We start from the raw sequence: 17278 nt of genomic DNA, 5'->3' as shown, positions 1-17278 counted from the left end.
TGTCTGCTTCAGCCACCAGATATTTGCAGTAACCTTGTGGCCGCTTCAAGAGATAGCTCTCCAAACTTTTTGAAAGTTAACTCCTGAAATACTGCAAAACTGTGTTCTTCTCTTAATGGGGGTCCGGGTGGGGTGGGGTAGAACACAGGTTACAGAGAATAAATTCTAACCGTGGTTGGTTCTGCCAGAACTGAGGAGAGAGATGTTTCTTCACATCATTTTTTATCTGGAAAGTGCATTGGAACGCTTCTAGGGCATGTTGTAATTCTGATCCTCCCCAAGAGTTCATTTGCAAGTCTGGATTGGGAGGGAAGCTGAGTGTGTTGTTAGCATCTTGTGACAGTGTCCAAAGGACTTGATCCCGGGGTTCTAAGTAAGCTTGGAGACAAAGACGTCTACTTTATTCCCTGCCCATTTTAAGCTGGGCAGGCGTTGTCGATGCCACAACTGATTCCCCTTTGCCAGATCACCACCTGCTGATGCACAGGGAGTCTATGGTAGTAGGTGGCTTCACCTGTGGTAGGTCTGTGCCAGCCAGCTACCCAGCCTCGTGCCCTGCCTGTTCCTGCTGACTGACTGTGGCTGGGCTGGGCTTTCTGCTGGGGCCGGGAAACAGAACTTGCCTCTGGGCTACACTGGTGGAAGCCGAAGCCAGAGGGATTAAGTGATTTGCCCTCAGTCACACTGCTAATTAGTAATGGAGCCAAGATTAGAGGCCCTGTCTGGCAGCACCTGGTCCTGAGCCTGTCCTTCACCACCTCCTCCCAGCCCCTCTCATCCCTTCTTCCTGGCATCGCAATGGAACCCGAGTCTCCCTTCTAGAATAACCGTAGCTGGTAAGAAGGCATTCTCTCAACATACGTTGAGCCGTTTGGTGGGTAGAGTTTGTGATCGTCTGAGCCATTCCGGCACAGCTGTGGAATTCTGTAACCTCAGCGGGTGCTGCGGACATTGCATGAATGCATTTTCATGCTGATAAGTGTGCTCAGTGACATTGATATCGACAAGGAACTTGTTCACTCATCTAGAAAATAACCGAACAGGTTAGAAGCGTGTGCTTGCACCTCGAGTGTGCTTGGGTTATAATGATCTAAGGTGTCTGAGATTCATTTTTTTTGTGTTTTTCACAGTATTCAACAATAGCCAAGAAGAGAATGTTCCTTTTTCTGTCAGTGACAAGTGTATTCTCTCGAGGCTTCAGTGACTGAGAAGCCACATCTCTTTTCTTTATCAGCTCTCCATCTCTCATGCATTTTCTATTTTTGTTTCATGATTATTTAGTGTTTTCAATAGGGGTGGGGAGATGGAGATGGCTCAGTGGTTAAGAGTGTCTAATCGCTCTTGCAGAAGATTCGAGTTTTCATCCCAGCACCCACTATCATGCACCTTAAAACTGCCTGTGACTGTAGGTCCTGGGGGACTGACACTCTCTTCTGGCATCCTTAGGCAGCTACATGAATGAGGAAACACACACACACAATGATGATAATAATAAAATAAATCTCTTTTTGAATGTAACATCACTCAGTACCTTTTTAGAGCTATTTTTGTTTCCAATTACTGCATTCATGGCATGCCTTCCTTGTTCTTATGGCTGCCCCCTTTGCTCACAGGAAACTTGGTGAAGTTTTTGGCTTTCCTCTTTTATTAACTTTCTAATGAAAAAAATAAACCTTGCAAATTAAAAACACCACACACTGAAATAACCAGCCCTAAGGTCTGTAAGTCTCAGTGAATTTCTATACAGTTAGAGAACTCTGTACCCTATTTAGAGATATTTGCAACATCTTATTGCTGTTTTATTCACTTAGAATCAGCCTATTTGTCCATCCACAGATAAATTGGTCATGAAAATTTGGGGTGTGTGTGTGTGTAATGGAATACCATTCAGTTGTAAAGAAAAACGTAATCTTTAGAATTTTTGCTGCTTTCCATGTTGGCCTTGTTTCTTCTGTGAATAATTTCTGTTTTTCCATTTATCCCAAGTCTCTCTCACATTTTAGACATCGTTCCTGTGTTTTGTGGTCCTTGTTTTCTGTGCAGTGTAAAGCTGGCCGCTATTAGGTCTGAGCAGATATCAGCGCAGTGGAAGGACCTGTCAGCTGTCCGCTGTGGCTGCAGGGGGATGGGAAGGAGTGTAGTTCCTCTAGTGAATCAGTGCCGGAGTCAGCTGTGTCTATCCAAACTGCGCTGGCTCTCCCTGGGCAGTGTTCTGGAGGAGGAGGCTTCTGTTTGGGATGTGGTGTGGGAGCGCACTGGCGCTTGGCTGGAAGCAGGTCTCTGAATCCTGTGGTTTGCACCTCCTATCTCCTTGCCTGCTTCTTAGTGCACCCAGGGATGGTTTAAATCAGCCATCCATTGATTGTTGTGGAGCCACCAAGTCTAAAAGTCACTCTTGTTTTCTCTCCGCCCCCCCAACAATACACTGTGAACATAAAGCCCTGACCACGAGCTTTGCACATTCCAGCTGCTTTGCATGTGTTTAATGACTTGCTTCTCATAATGAACTTCATGGGAAAATTTACTTGCACCTCAGCTTTGCAGAGGAGTACCTAGGTACAGATTGGTTGGGGGGTCCCTTTTGAGTTGAGGCCACACAATCTAGGGCTCAAACCCAGTCTGTGTTAACATCAGTCGGTGCATTGATTAGCCTTCCTCTCTTAGCAATATTGGGGTAGAATGTGGGTGCCCATGTGTTGGGGTGTAATCTTGAGTGGGAAGCCTGTGGTTGGGCCGTTGATTGTGGCGAACACCCGAAAGCAGCCTCTGCAAGCGGCTTTTGGTGCCTGAGAGCCAGAAGAGCCGAGTTCGGCTTCTCCACTGAGGAGCGGGCAGCGCTTGGGCAGCGTGTGTCACGTCGGCTTCTGGTGTCGTGTACCCAGGGTGAGGTGTGTCTCCTGAGCCATTTGGACAGTACCCGTGTTCCTCTCTCATCCTAGGACTGACTCCGTAGCGCAGAAAATGGGTGTTTACTCCTGGTGGAAGCTGCCATCCTGGATGGCGGACAATAAAAGGATGGGAATGACTCCAGCCTTGCCCTGGCTCCTGTCAGCTCTGACGCTTCTGCATCTGACGGCGCAAGTAGATAGTCTGAAGAAGGGTAAGTAAGCCTTGCAGCAGACAGCGGGCGAGCTGCTCTACTGTGAACCATTACGTCCTGTTTCTCTACTGACTTCTTCAGGGTTCTGCTGGTTAAAACCCGTTTCTCTGCAGTCTTTTCCCTGTGTTTTTAGTTTCTCTTTAAAAATATTCCTTTTACCCCATACCAATCATAAAGCATGATTTTCACGCAGTGATATGCACTCCTTTAGTTTACAGTTCTCTGAGTTTTGACAATGCGCACTTGCTAACCCCAGGCACCACCGAGATCTGGCTGGCTGTGTTCCCGAGCACAGAAAATGCCCACTGTGTCCCGGTCGCCAGCCCTTTCCACCCCCGGCCCCCCTTCCAGCTCTCTGTCTCGAATGTCGCTGTGGAAGAAAGTTTTCTGAATGGAATCCCAAGTCTTTTCACGTGTTTCTCCTGTCTTATTTTAAAAACCTTAGCAATGTTCATGCAGATACTACCTGCCTTATTTCTGTGAAGGATGTTATCCTGCTGCCCATCCGCTTTATTTTGATAGTATTTACACAATGAAAAAGACCTTTCCCCCCAAGGTTATTGAGTAAATAACTTGGTTGTGGTAACTGCTGGTTTCTAATGTGCACGTTTCCAAGGTGTTTCTGTTTTTTTTTTATATCAGCTTATAATTTATGATAGCAGTGAATACCATGCCTGTAATACATAAAGATAATAAGCTTTTTCATAGACACTATAGAGTATGAGATCATTTTTACGCTGTTTTCCTCTCTCTCCTTTCTTTCCTCTTCCCTCTCTCGTGTTCCTCTTTTCATTCCTCCCTCTCCCCTTCTATCCTTCCTTTCCCTCCCCTCCCCCTTTCCCTTTCCCCACCCTTTCCCACCTTCTGTGCGCTCTTTCTTCCTTTCCAGCTCCCTTCCAGGGTGACTTTTCATCATGTAGTTCTCATGTCCGTGCCCATGTGTCCCATCATGCAGTGTCATGGTCTGGGTGTGGGTAGAGACTCTGAGGATTGTAACCGTCCGAGATGTTTCTTTCCCATTGTGGAAGCCCCCGCCCCCGAGAATATTTCCCATAGGCTGCTGTGAGTTCATTGTGTTTGGAGGTAGTGGGCTTTGCAGTAATGAAAGGATGGATGGTAGGTTCCCGTGGAGAGCCAGTCTGGTACAGTGAGGCAGCCCCAGCTGGGAGGGTTTGTAGACACGGTATACAGCTGGAGTTTTTCTGGATTAATTCTTTTCCTTGGCTTGCAGTCTAACCCCACCGCTACTACTCCACTACTTGGCTTTTTTATTAGTTACCTTTTAATTTCAAAAACAAAAACCCATTCCCCTCCCCGCTCCCTGCACACACACAGTTTCTCAGTTGACTGCAGTTCTCTGTCTAGGGGTGAGGCCTTGGGAGAGCTCCCTCTTCCTTGTTAGCGTATCTGTCGGTGTCTTCCTTGTTCCGGTCATGATTCCGCAGCCCGTGTGGGTGAGATCTCACGGGGGTAGCTTCTGACATTTCTAGGAGATGCAGTCTCCCAGCACACTCCCGGTGGCTGTCCTCTACAGTCTTTCCACCCCTTCCTCGGCAACGACCCCTGAGCCGCAGCTGGAGGAACGTTTCGCACCGCCCTGGGTTTCTCAGCCCTTCGTTTGGATCACTTGCGGTTTCCTTTAATGGCCCCCACCTGTTGCAAAGAGACGTTTCCTTGAGGAGGGACAAGGACTCACTGTGCTCGTCTGTGAGCAGCCTAAGGACGCACATTTAGAGTGTAGCCGGGGCCTGTGTGCTGGTTTAGCACACAAGCGGTTGTCAGCTGTCCTAAATGAGCCGGGATTTCAGGAGCAGTTGGCTAGATTTCCAGCGGCAGGCATGGTTTTCCTCTCGTGGAGTGGGGTTTCAGTCCAATTGGAGAGCTGTTAGTTCCTGCCAATGTATGTGAGAAACAGATTTACCCATGGAAGAGCATACCAAATGATTAACTGGCAACAAATGGTCGGCCTTGAAAACTTAACGTAAAGGTAGCGCTATATGGACTGAGCAAGAGATTGCACTTAAGTATTCAAGAATATAAATATATATGTGTATATACATATGTATATATATAACTTATGTATGTAACATACATATATAGCATACAAATACATGAACAACAATTAGCAACAGTTGAAGAGAGAGGGGCCATAAATTTGAAAGAGAGCAAGGGGAAGAAACTTGGGAAGGTTTAGAGGGAGGTGAGGAAAGGGGGTGGTGATATGGTTGTATTATAAACTTAAGACATTTAAAAATATATTCTTGCCGGGCGGTGGTGGCGCACGCCTTTAATCCCAGCACTTGGGAAGCAGAGGCAGGCGGATCTCTGTGAGTTCGAGGCCAGCTGGGCTACAAGTGAGTTCCAGGAAAGGCGCAAAGCTACACAGAGAAACCCTGTCTCGAAAAAACAAAAAAAAAAAAAACAAAAAAAAATTAAATAAATAAATAAAAATAAAAATATATTCTTAGTAAAAAAAACCCACAAAAAGAAGAGTTAGAAAAACAGCTGTAGGGTTGGGAATTTGGCTCAGTGGTAAGAGGGCTTGCCCAGCAAGTGCAAGGCCCTGGGTTTGATCCTTAGCTCCAGGAAAAAAAAAAAAAAAAAAAAAAAAAAAACACAGCTATAAAGTAGTATGCTATGGCTGAGGTCCTTTCTTCATAGGCCCAGTGAGTCCTTTTCTCACTACTGAGACACTCACAGTGTCCCTGAGAACAGTGTCCCCGAGAGAGTCCCTCTGTGTGCTCTGTATTGTACATGTATGTACATGTTGTTTTTCTTCCTGTAGGGGCAATTGAAGATTTCAAATGTACAACCAACAATATGCAGGTGTGGGACTGCGCGTGGACAGAACCCTTTGGGATCAGCCCCGGAACTGTTAAAGAAGTTTGTTTTAAAGACAGGTAATGAAACCCTGGGGTGCATCCAAAGCTGCAATCCACAGCTTCCTCCCTGGTTGCTTTAGACTGTGATCGTTTTGTCCCCAGATCTTTAAAGGACGTTTTTCACTCAATCTTCTATTTCCTAAAAGTCTAGATGGAAACAAAGCCCTCTGGCCAAAAGTTGGTTTTTTTTCGTTGTATGTATAATGAAAGTGGAGCGCCCTCCACAGTGTACTGATCTGCTCAGGGTGCTGTACAGGTCCACTCCAAACCCGTGTCTGCCTCTGTCACATCCAAGTCTGTGTCTGACAGAAAAATGCCAGCAACAGGGACAGCAGCTCCACATACAGAGATTGACTCTCAGGGAAGTGGTCTGGGTGTGGGCAGTTCAGGGCTGGCACAGTTGTTGATGAGCTTGTCCTTGCTGGCTGGCTCCTTTGCCATCTTTTTGCCTGCGATCTCATGGTTCAAGGTGATGCATGAGGAGCAACCCTGCATTTGAAGAAAGGAAGGATGGTTTTCTTCTTAAAAGACTCATAAGAAGTCCCACAAAACCCTTAGGCTGACACTGGCCAGATCTTGTCAGATGGCTAATAAGTCTGGCTCCTCAAGAGTCTTGGAGATAAGTTCTCCTAGCCGGGTGGCAATGTCCAGTAAGCAGTGGGTCCATGTAATTAAGGAGGAGGGTGAAATGGGTCTTGGGAGGTAGGGGAAGGCTCTCAACATCACCTTATAGCTCAAATAAATCTTGGGTGGGCTTAACAATAGAGTGAAGGCCTACACAGTGCCCCTGCTTTTCTCTAACCCCAGCCAGACAATGAATCAGTTATCACAGCAAGCTTTTCCCCAAGCCCCAGTTTGCTAACAAGTGGTCCTGATATAAGCGGACATAACGCGTTTAAACACAGTTAGATATTCTCCTTCAGTGTGCATTTTCTAAGTATTATTGCAAGCCCTGGGATGATTTATCAGTTAAGAGGAGTTGGAGTAGGTTGCAGAAACAGCGTTCAACCCCCTATGTTTTGCTCATGAAAATGAAGGGCAGTTTTCTGCTTCTGTTCTGATGTCAGCTGGGATTTCCACCGCAAGCCTCTTTGTATTAGGAGGTCGTTGGAAGGGAAGAGAAGAGGTAAAGTTTATGCTAAGTTTTAGAACTTTCTTCCTGAAGTGGGTAACTGTGACTCTGATTCAGACTTCTCTGGCCACATAAAGTCACACGGCCATTCCTTGCTCTCAGAGGGGCAGAGGACAGTCTTACCGGGAGTCCAGGGGAAGAGATCTTGGAACCCTGGGTGTGAAGGCTGGCTGTGGCACACTGGGAAGAAACTGAGGTCCTGCTCACCAGGGCCTCACAACAACTCACAGCAGTACTGTGGGCGGCTTGCTGACTGAAGCGGACCGTGACTTTCGAAGGAGCAGAGACCATGGGATGTGACAGAAAACACAAGGGCAGCTTCCTTTGCAGAAAGAGAGCACGACTTCGTACCCCCGATGAATCTAGGAGTGGTTTGGAGACTCCTGATGGCTTCGGGTCCTAAGTCAAAGAAGCGAGCCTGGAGGGTCAAGTTCAGAGTCCAAGCAAATGATGAGAGAGGGTTGTGCCCAGTGCTGGGTGAGGGCTGCAGGGCAAGAGGCCTGGGAAGTTCTTTTTTTTTTTTCTTTTGGTTTTTCGGACAGGATTTCGCTGTGTAGCTTTGCGCCTTTCCTGGAACTCACTCTGTAGCCCAGGGTGGCCTCAAACTCGCAGAGATCTGCCTGCCTCTGCCTCCTGAGTGCTGGGATTAAAGGCGTGTGCCACCACGCCCGGCGAGGCCTGGGAAGTTCTTATTAGTAAAAGTAAGAATGGAAATACGGCCCAGAGAGAAACAAGGACTGTGAAAACCAGAGAAGTGATAGCGGTTGTCTGCAAGCCTCTTCGGTCCAGAGGGGACTGGAGGCCTTTCCAAAGCCAGACCAAGTTTTGTTAGAGAAAACCCTGACTCTAGGCAGAGCCGTGGGTAAGAAGAGAGGGTGTGTGCAAAAAGGACCTCTGTGTCCAGTCTTTCTTCTTCCCCCGGCCCTGGCCTCTGCTGAACCCTCTAGTGTGATGGTCCCTTCATCTTCTGTGCTGAAGGGAACAGCATGTGGAGCTGAGGCTGCCCTGGCAAGGCTGAGGCGGGATTTGAACAGTGCCGAGACGTCAAGGTTCCTCAGAGAGTCACCTCTGCTTGCTTTGGTTCTCTGGTCACTTTTCCTCCTGTTACCATGAACTCCTCTGGTCTTAGCACTATATGCTACATACAACCCAACACTACACAAAGGTGTAGGGTATTCTCTAATGCTTGTTATGCTAGTCAGGTTTTTATGAGCACGGCCCTGTGTTTATCTGCTATTTAAAGTTCCGTCTCTTTCCTTACAGGCTCCGTTCTTGCCGTCGATTAGAGACAACAAACATTAAAATTCCAGCTCTTTTACCTGGTGATCATGAAGTAACCATCAATTACATAAATGGCTTCCAAAGTAAAGTCACACTGAATGAAAAAGATGTTTGTAAGTATTTAAAGGAGATCGTTGTTTGATTCATTATCATCACTGGCACTTGCTTTTTGTCTTGGAGATGGGAGCTTGCTATGTATCCGAGCTGGCCTTGAGCTGGTGATTTCCAGCCCCAGGCTCCGAGGATCAGGATGAGAGGTTTTTGTCTCCACGCTGGCTGGAAATTAGTTTTAAATGGAGCAAAGTCACTGTTAATGCTGGGGAGCTGGTGCAAACCTGTGATTATTTGAATTTCATTTTATGTTGCTGCTTCCGCTCACTCAGTGTCCTTGCTGAGGAAGGAAGCAAACGTGTGTTCCAGTCACAGTAGGTGACGCTGAGGTCCTTCCCTCACTCAGTTACTGGCCTGGCTCACTTTGTCTCGATGCCTGCGTATGTCCTGGCATTTCTCGGGTATGCTTTGTTCTAGGAGTGTAGCCTCTGGCTGCCCCAGAGGTGACCCCATCCCACTGCTCACTCACACTTGGCATGCTGTGGTTCTTTTTGTGTGTGTTGGGGGGGAGTTGTTTTTTTGTTTGGTTTTTGGTTTTTCGAGATGGTTTTCTGTATAGTTTTGGTGCCTGTCCTGGATCTCGCGCTGTAGCCCAGGCTGGCCTCGAACTCACAGAGATCTGCCTGGTTCTGCCTCCCGAGTGCTGGTATTAAAGACGTGCACCACCACCGCCCGGCTCATGCTGTAGTTCTTTGTGGCAATTTCTCTCAATTGAATTCATAGTCTAGTGTGTATGTTAGATGTGTACCGTGTGTCTTCTCCACAGGAAGTATGTCCTTTGAGGGAAGGGACAGGGACTTTGTGCTCTGCCTTGTGCACAGGTATTTGAACAGCTAGGACATTGGCCACCAGTACACAGGAAGCACAGAGACAACTCAGGGAGACAGATGGAACTTGACATTCACGGGTTTCTCACACGGCAGCAAAGAGTTTCGTTAGTTTGTGACCAGTGATAGGATGGCGTTGTAATAACATGATGAACCGTATAAGGCTACTTTACAGGCAGTGGTAAGAAGGAAAGCAAGCTAACTCTGACTCATCCAGACCTGTGGAGTGGTTATGTCTTGGGGAAGATCTCTGTCAACCTAGGCATTCGAAAGAATAATAAGTCGCTCTTGACTGCTGGCTGGTGGAGGTAAAGCATTTGCCATGCGGACCTGGCAATTTGAGTGCGGTCTCCCAAGTCACGGCAGAGTGGAAGGAGAGAATAGATTCCACAAGTCGTCCTCTGACCTGCACATGTGTGTTGGTCTCTGTGTGTGAGAGGGGGCAGGGAGAGGGATGCTATCCAGGACATTTTGCAATTTAAATTCCTTTCTATATGGTCAGTTCTGCGTTTTTAAGAGAGCAAGTTAAAATTGTCCTCAGATGTCTGTTTTGGTCCAAAAGACAGGTAGATTGCAGTTCATGGGGCCCCTGGGCAGCTTGCTTTGCTATTATGAGAAGGGAAGGAAGAGTGGGTTTATCCCTCTGAAATCCTTTCATTTGTAATCATGGCCTTCACTGTCTCTCAGTGGAAATAGGGAGGGTGACCTATGTTTTGCAGTCACCCACCTGCTAAAGAGTAAATTACATGGATTTCTGAGGAAAGGAAGGATCTTTCTTCTTTTTGCTCTACATATTGAAATGTTTTATTTAAAAATACTTTTTCATATGACATATTTTGATCACCTTTCTTCTCCCCCAAGTCTTCCCAGGTCACCACCTCCCTGCTCACCCTAATTCATGTTGTTTTGTGTTCTCTCTCTCAAAAATCAAAAAAACAAAAGAAAAAAAAGAAATCAAAACAAAAACAAGCGAAACCTCCCAAAGTGTACAAAAGACATGGAGTCCATTCTGTTTTGGACAACTCTTCCTGGACCTGGAGCCTGCCCTGGGGTGTGGGTGATGTCCCCAGTGACACTCCACTGGAGAACACTGGCTTCCCCCTTCCCATCCAGTATCACTTGCAAATAGCTTCTTGATTAGGGGGTGGGGCTTTGTGTCCACGTCCCCTTCTCAGTGCCGCGATCTTGTCTAGTGTGAACCTGTGCTGGTCTCCTGCATGCAGTCACTCTCTGACTTGATTCATGCTTCCGTCCTGTTGTGTCTGGAAGATGGTATTTTCTTCAGCCGGTCCACCACTTCTGGTTCTTACAGTCTTTCTGCCTCTTCTTTTACACAGATCCCCGATCCTTATGGGGAGGGGTTTGATAAAGACATCCCATTTAGGACTGAGTGCTCCAAAATTTCTCACTCTCTGAACATTGTCCAGTTGTGGGTCTCTGTGTTAATTACTATCTACCGCAAGAAGAAGCTTTTCTGATGAGCATCGAGCAGTGCTCTCATCTATGGGTATAGCAATAAGTCATTTTATTGCCATGATCCTTAGAAGAATAATAGTGGTAGGTTTTTCCCTAGGTCCCATGACTTACCTAGTCTCAGGTTCTTTGCCATGTTAGAATGCCATGTATGGGTTCCATCTCATGTTGCCTTTAGCAACAGGGCCTTACCATCTCATTATGAGGGTAACCAATAGAGTTGGCAATAGTCTGTGATGTTTGGGGTGGTGGGTGTGGGACTTCTTTGGCCAATGACTCAATAAGATATAACCCATTTCTAGCATTGGAGGTTTTACTTACTTGTTGGCCTAATATGTCTGATTGGGGCATTGTCTCCCCCATCACATGGTGGCTCCTTTTCAGTTCCATTCATATATGTTTGTATTTTTGGAAGCTTCTACAGTAATAGGTTTCTGTATGACTCATCAAAAGGCCTTTAGGGTTAGCTGTAGGAAAAAAAAAAGCATCCTTCCTTGGTTAGCACTGCTACAGTGCAGGATGCCGTTTTGTGGTGTTTAAGTTACTACACTGATACTTTGAATCACCCTTGGATGCTGTCAGCTCTGTCCTGATCATGCTGGCCCCGGAACCAGCCCTCTCTCAGCCCCAGATCCACTTTGTGCTTCTGATTAACTCATGCGCTCTCCTTCTCATGCAGCTTCTACTTCGGGGTTCTCTGTGAAGCGTGCTCCATGCCCGTGTAGTTGACATGCAGATGACTTGGTTACATAGCGCAGACTTTAACTACACACACCACAGATCACGTAGGGCTCTAAATATTAAGTCTGGTGTAAAATACTGTGGTCAGCAGATTTTAGTAAGACCAAATTTCACAAACTTACTTTTAGGCTCCAAGACTGACATATGAATAATGGTTTATTCTGCCGGTTTTTTTTTTCCCCCATGTTTGGCAGCCAGCCAACTTTACCCTAAACATTTACTCCTGCGGTTTCTCAGTTACCGTGACTTTATTTAGTGGCCCTTGGACTTCATAAGTAATGACTAGAAGCGAGAGAAGAAAGGGTATGTCTCTGGCCTTCCTCTAACTTATCTTCACATGCCTAACACTGGAGGAAGAATCTTGCAAGAACATCTGTTTCTCTGTTTCTGCCCCTGGCAAACCCAAGTTTCATAGACGAGGTCACGCGTGGACCTCATCCCCCGCTGATCTGAGGCTTTTGGTCATGTGCCGTGGGCAGGGGTTTTGAAGACATGAACATTACTTTGCCTGCTACCTCATTTCACTTACAGCTTCCCTTCACCCATGCCCGAGTTCTTGAGGTATCTTTTTACTTCCTATAATTCAGTGTGAGAGCCCCAGCCTTCCCAAACCTCCTGCAGTGAGCCCGGATGAATCCTTCCTTCTATGGGTTGCCTTGGCCAAGGTGTTTGAATCCAGCAGCAGAAATGCAGCTGTTCAAAGGATCCATTCCCTCGCCCCTGACTCTGTGCGCGCCTTCCTTCTCCCGGAGCGCTGTCTTCCTTGGACAGTTTGACACCTGCTGCTTCTCAGCTCCAGCTTCCGTGGCCCTGCATTTAGTCTCTTTGAGTTCTTTCCATCTCTAGATTCTCACTGGTGTGACCAACTCCTTGAAGGTGCCCTTGTTTGCTGCAGCCTTTATATCTGTGGCCACATTCCTTTCCGCAGCCCCACCCAGCAAGCTCCTCAGGGCTCCATACATTGGTTCCACTGGTGGTTCTCCCAGAGCAGACGTTCTGCCCGCCTCTCTCCTTCCTGGCGCTGCCATCCCTGGCCAACAGCTGGCATCTTCCCATGGTCTTTCATGCCATTTCCTTTCTGCTGCTTCCTGGGAGCTTGTGGAGGCCCTGGGGAGAAATCTTCATTATTTCTCTCTCCTCGTGGCAACTCCTTCATTCCCCTGATCCAGTCGTTTCTTCCAAGCAGATATCTGTCTTTTCCCTCATTTGACATTATAACCCATAGCCTCCGGCTCTAGCCAAGATTTCTCCAGCACTGGCCCGGCTGATGGCTGATCGGCTCGTGTCTATCTCAGGCCCCTGCACACTGTGCTGATCACCGCCGAGGCAGGCCTCTCTCGGCTCCTCCGCTGCCCCTCTTCACAGTTAGCCTTTGGCTTCTGCGCTCGGTGCCAAGATCATTAGAACAGTCTCTGGTGTTTAATGACACCCGCAGCTTGGAGCAGCCCTCCGAATTCTTTAAGTGGGTGGTGTCTCCTCATATGAGGCTGCTGGGAGACTAGTGGGAAGCAGCAAGAGCAGAGACCCTTTCCCAGCTGTCCATTTTTCTTTCTTTTTCTTTTTAGGCTCAGCCTGCCGACACCCCAAACAGGCTCTTTCACTGCCCTCTTGCAGGTCTCCTAAGAGGAGAAGGTAACACTAGAGTATTGTGGGAACCCTGCTGCTCTCTGCAGAGGGAAATGTGTTAGGTCTTTGAAACGGCCAGCTGACGGTTTTCTCAGGTTTGTCCCGTTAATCACCGGGGAGCTGGCTGTACAAATAAAAACGTGTTGTGTGTTTTTGTCCGCCCCCCCTCCCCCGCTCCAGTTTAGAAGTCACTGATAAATTGAAGTACAGTATGAAAGATCCCTTACTCACTTGACTAAGGGTTTTTGCTTTTCTTTTTCCTATTTGAAGCTTTATTTCCAGCTACTCCTGAGATTTTGAGTTTGTCTGCTGACTTCTCGACCTCCACGTTACTCCTGAAGTGGAACGACGGAGGTTCTGCCCTGCCACACCCCTCGAATGTCACCTGGGAAATTAAGGTCCTCCAGAATACGAGTGCGGAACCCATCAAATTAGTAAGTTGGGACAAAAATACATTTCCCCGGGATACTAAAGAAACCACACAGCTTTTAAAGCTTTCCAGGCGGCACCCCTGAGTTCGGAGGTGATTGAAGAAATACATCGTATATCTTTCAGGGTTCTTTAAAGAAGATTCGTGGGCTGGCAGGATAGCTCAGGGGTGAAAACATGAGCCATACAAGTCCGACTGCTGGAGTCTGATCCCTGGAGCTTATAGTGGGAAGAGAATCGAATTCTGGAAGTTGTCCTCTGACTTCCACATGTACACTGTGGCAAATGCGTGCCCACACTTACATATACACACAGATAATAACAAAAAAATAGAAATAATTTTTAAAAAATCGCTTGTGTAATAGAAAGTTTAAGAAACTAAGGGAGAGTGATTCCCCCGATTCTACCATTTGGATACAGTAAATGCCCAGCCTTTTAAATACACATGCCCTTGCATAAATGAAATTAAAGCTTATTTTCAGTTTATTTTATTCAATATGTTATCTTTGTCTACTATTATACATAAAATAAATATTTAAAACATTTACTCATAATAACAATAAAATAATAATTGAGAAATCAGCAAGCTTTAAGTTACCAGTCTGAAACATCGTTATATCCAGTACTTTTCCTTTCTAACTCTCTCCACTCACTATTTCAGTGGTTTTCCATGACTTACACTTACTTTATTCTTACTCTAAGACAGAGGAACAGGTATGAAAAGCTGAACAGGCGGCATGTGGGTACCAGCACAAGAGGAGTGCTAAGCAGTGGTGTTTCATTTAAGGCACATACTGTATACAACTACAGACAACGTTCCACACACCCGGAGATGGGTAGAGGGAGGCCGTCAGCTGTCCAGAACTGCTCTCTCCCCATTTCCCACTTGTCTCTCCTTGGGAACAAGCTTGTATTTGTATATTGAGACCGGGCATCACTGTAATTTGCAGGACTCCCACCTCAACCTTCCTACTGCTAGATTACAGCTCTGTTTAACTCCATTAGCTGATCCTTTCCATCAATTCTCCCCATTTTCCCAAATAACATACTTACATTGCCATTTCTTTATAGTTTTCAGCAGGGTTTTATTAACTGCCTCAGTGGAAGATGAGAGGCTTTTCTTCTTTCTTTTACTAACTCATCATGTCTCTGCTTCCCTGGCCTCCTGGCTCCCTGATTCCCTGGTTCCTTCCTCTCTTCATTCCCATCCCACTTTCCCAGCTTCTTCAAATATAGTTGAACTATTACAGGTAGACTAATATTCTTAGTATTAAAGTTATATAAATACTAGTTTCAACCTTACCTTTTCTGTGGAACCTCTTGTATCTTACTAAATTTTCTTTTTCCACTTAATTAATTCAATACCAATTTCTCTGTGGGTCATATGAATGTCCTTAGAATGTTCCAATATACTAGGTATTTCTTTTTTCTGTTTGTCTTTGTGTGTAAATCTATCTGCGGCCCTCCTCTCTAGACACGGATGGCATTTTTATAGCAGCAAGGTAAATCGTGGAGGCAGTGATTTTAACTTTAATTGTCCGAAGATTAACACGCCTGCTATTATAATGAAGAAGGTGACAATTAGAAGTTTCAGCTGTTGCTTTTGGAAGTGTGAAAGGCTAGCCAGAGGAAGGCAGGCACAGCATGTCTGGTGTAGGGCTGCTCGTTTAACTCAGTGGAGTTTACAGTTTGGGAAGTTTTATCAAGGTTTTGAAGGTAATACTCCCCTCCTTACCAGTGTGGATGTAGCTCCGCCCACATCGCTGAGCACAGAGGGTCTCACTACATCACTACAGTCTAACCTGTTACCCTAGGAACTCATTTTATTCCTTTGGTTTCTTTTTTCTTCGAACCTTTCTTCTTGAGGAAATGGGCCATCACACTAGTTTTCTGGTTGTCTTGTTTTTCTGGTTTCCTACCTGCCCTTTGCTCTATTTTTTTTATGTGTGGTCCTTCTCTTTGGCTTTACTTCTTCAAGATAGAGTTTTTCGTCTATGAGAATTTGGAAATCATTTCTATAGCAACGTATTTCCTTAGCTGCCTTATTGAATGTTTTGATGAGTGTCAACACCTGTATAGTAATTCAGTAGGACCTAATGTTGATAAAGGAACTTAACTGAATAATGTTTGTATTAGTCTAACTTTCTTGTTAGAGTTTATAATGGTGGTTCTCAACCTGTGGGTCATGACCCCTTTGGGATCACAGGGATCACATACCAGATATCCTGCTTATCAGATATGTACATTATAATTTGTAACAGTAGCAAATTACAATCATAAAGTAGCAATAAAAATAATTTTGTGGTTGGGGGTCACCGCAACATAAGGAACTGTATTAAAGGGTCGCAGCATTAGGAAGGTTGAGAACTCACTGCTTTATAGAAAACAGGCCATTGTACGAACGTACAGTCCATTTACCTTTGTAAGATTCCTCTGTGGGCTGATTGCACATGTCCTATGAGGTCTTTCTGTTTGTTCGTTTATCCTGGAGAAAGACGGAGCCTACCACTATTAGAACTATAATTTTGTGTTTATTTTTAGGTGTCATTCAACACAACACTAAGTGGTAAAGATACAGTTCACCACTGGAATTGGACCTCAGACCTGCCCTTGGAATGTGCTCCTCACTCTGTGGGGATTAGATGGTACATTGACTATCCTCGCTTCTCTGGTTCTAAGGGGTGGAGTGACTGGAGCCTGCTCAAGACCGTCTCTTGTAAGCTTCCTTTTATAGATCCTTGCTCCTCACAAGTTAGAAGGCTCAAGAGTAAGGGTTCGAATCTGTTCTTTGTTCTCCTAAAGTGGCTACCCCAGAGCTGTGGATTAAAGTCTGAGCCTGGCTCCAGAAGGCTGTGCTAAAAGTCGTTTGTTAACTAGAACTCTCCTGACAGATGGATGGAAAATGCTGATAGTGAGAGGCCAAGGTCATCAGTGACAATAAAATGAGGTCTAGAAAATGTGTGGTGTTCATTACAGGTGGACACTCTATGGAGCAACATCAGATAAGGAAGGACCGGAAGCAGCTGGGTAAATAAGGAGAATCTGGCCATTGAGCAAGACACTGTAAATAGAACTCAGGACAGCTGAGTTTAGAAGTAAGAGGGATGAGATGTGAGAGGAAGAATCTGATTTAGGGAGTGGGTGCTTATGGAGAGATAGAAGATGAGCCCACGGTGTCTGTTACTTTGGGTGGCTGGGGAGGCTGTTCACAGAGAAGCAAAATACAGGAACCAGTCGGGTAGGAAAGCACAGTTTCATCTTTAATATGCTGAGCCTGAAGTAGTGAAGTTGGAAATGTCAATCTGGCATCCAGAGACATGGTACATGTAGCTGGAGATGCCCCTTTGGGAATCACAAATCTGTATATGATCTGAAGGCCAATGTATCTTTTGGAAAGGAGAATTGGAAAGCTTGGAAGGTTCCACTTAGAAGCTCTCCTGTCTACAGAAATACTGAAGGAAGGCCAGTAGCCTGAGGACTAAGAGTAGCCCAGAAAGTTTAGTATGGTGGAACCCAAGAGAGGAGGGAGTTTGGACAGTGAATCAGAAGGGGTCCTTGGATCAAACATGGGACCAGCGATCCACTCTGGTAGATTAGTGGAGGTGGGAGCCAGATGGCAGGGAAGAGTGAGGGGTAGAAAGATGGCCAGAGGCCATTGTATAACGATCAGCTGTTA

The 17278-nt window shown here is 46.0% G+C and overlaps 1 protein-coding gene across 1 annotated transcript in view; it reads left to right on the top strand.

Annotated features, from left to right (window-relative positions):
- Nucleotides 1-17278, top strand: part of Lifr (LIF receptor subunit alpha) — a 48533-nt gene that overhangs the window by 12572 nt on the left and 18683 nt on the right. Inside the window, exons 2-6 of the mRNA XM_037209585.1 lie at nt 2940-3100; nt 5886-6000; nt 8378-8508; nt 13444-13607; nt 16144-16318. Coding sequence (XP_037065480.1) covers nt 2962-3100; nt 5886-6000; nt 8378-8508; nt 13444-13607; nt 16144-16318 — 724 coding nt within the window. The 5' untranslated portion in view covers nt 2940-2961. The remainder of the gene's footprint in view (nt 1-2939; nt 3101-5885; nt 6001-8377; nt 8509-13443; nt 13608-16143; nt 16319-17278) is intronic.

The sequence above is a fragment of the Peromyscus leucopus genome, chromosome 11 (assembly GCF_004664715.2).
Source record: "Peromyscus leucopus breed LL Stock chromosome 11, UCI_PerLeu_2.1, whole genome shotgun sequence".
Taxonomy (NCBI): domain Eukaryota; kingdom Metazoa; phylum Chordata; class Mammalia; order Rodentia; family Cricetidae; genus Peromyscus; species Peromyscus leucopus.
Note: the sequence above shows the minus strand (reverse complement) of the source record. Positions and strands in the feature narration are given on the sequence as shown.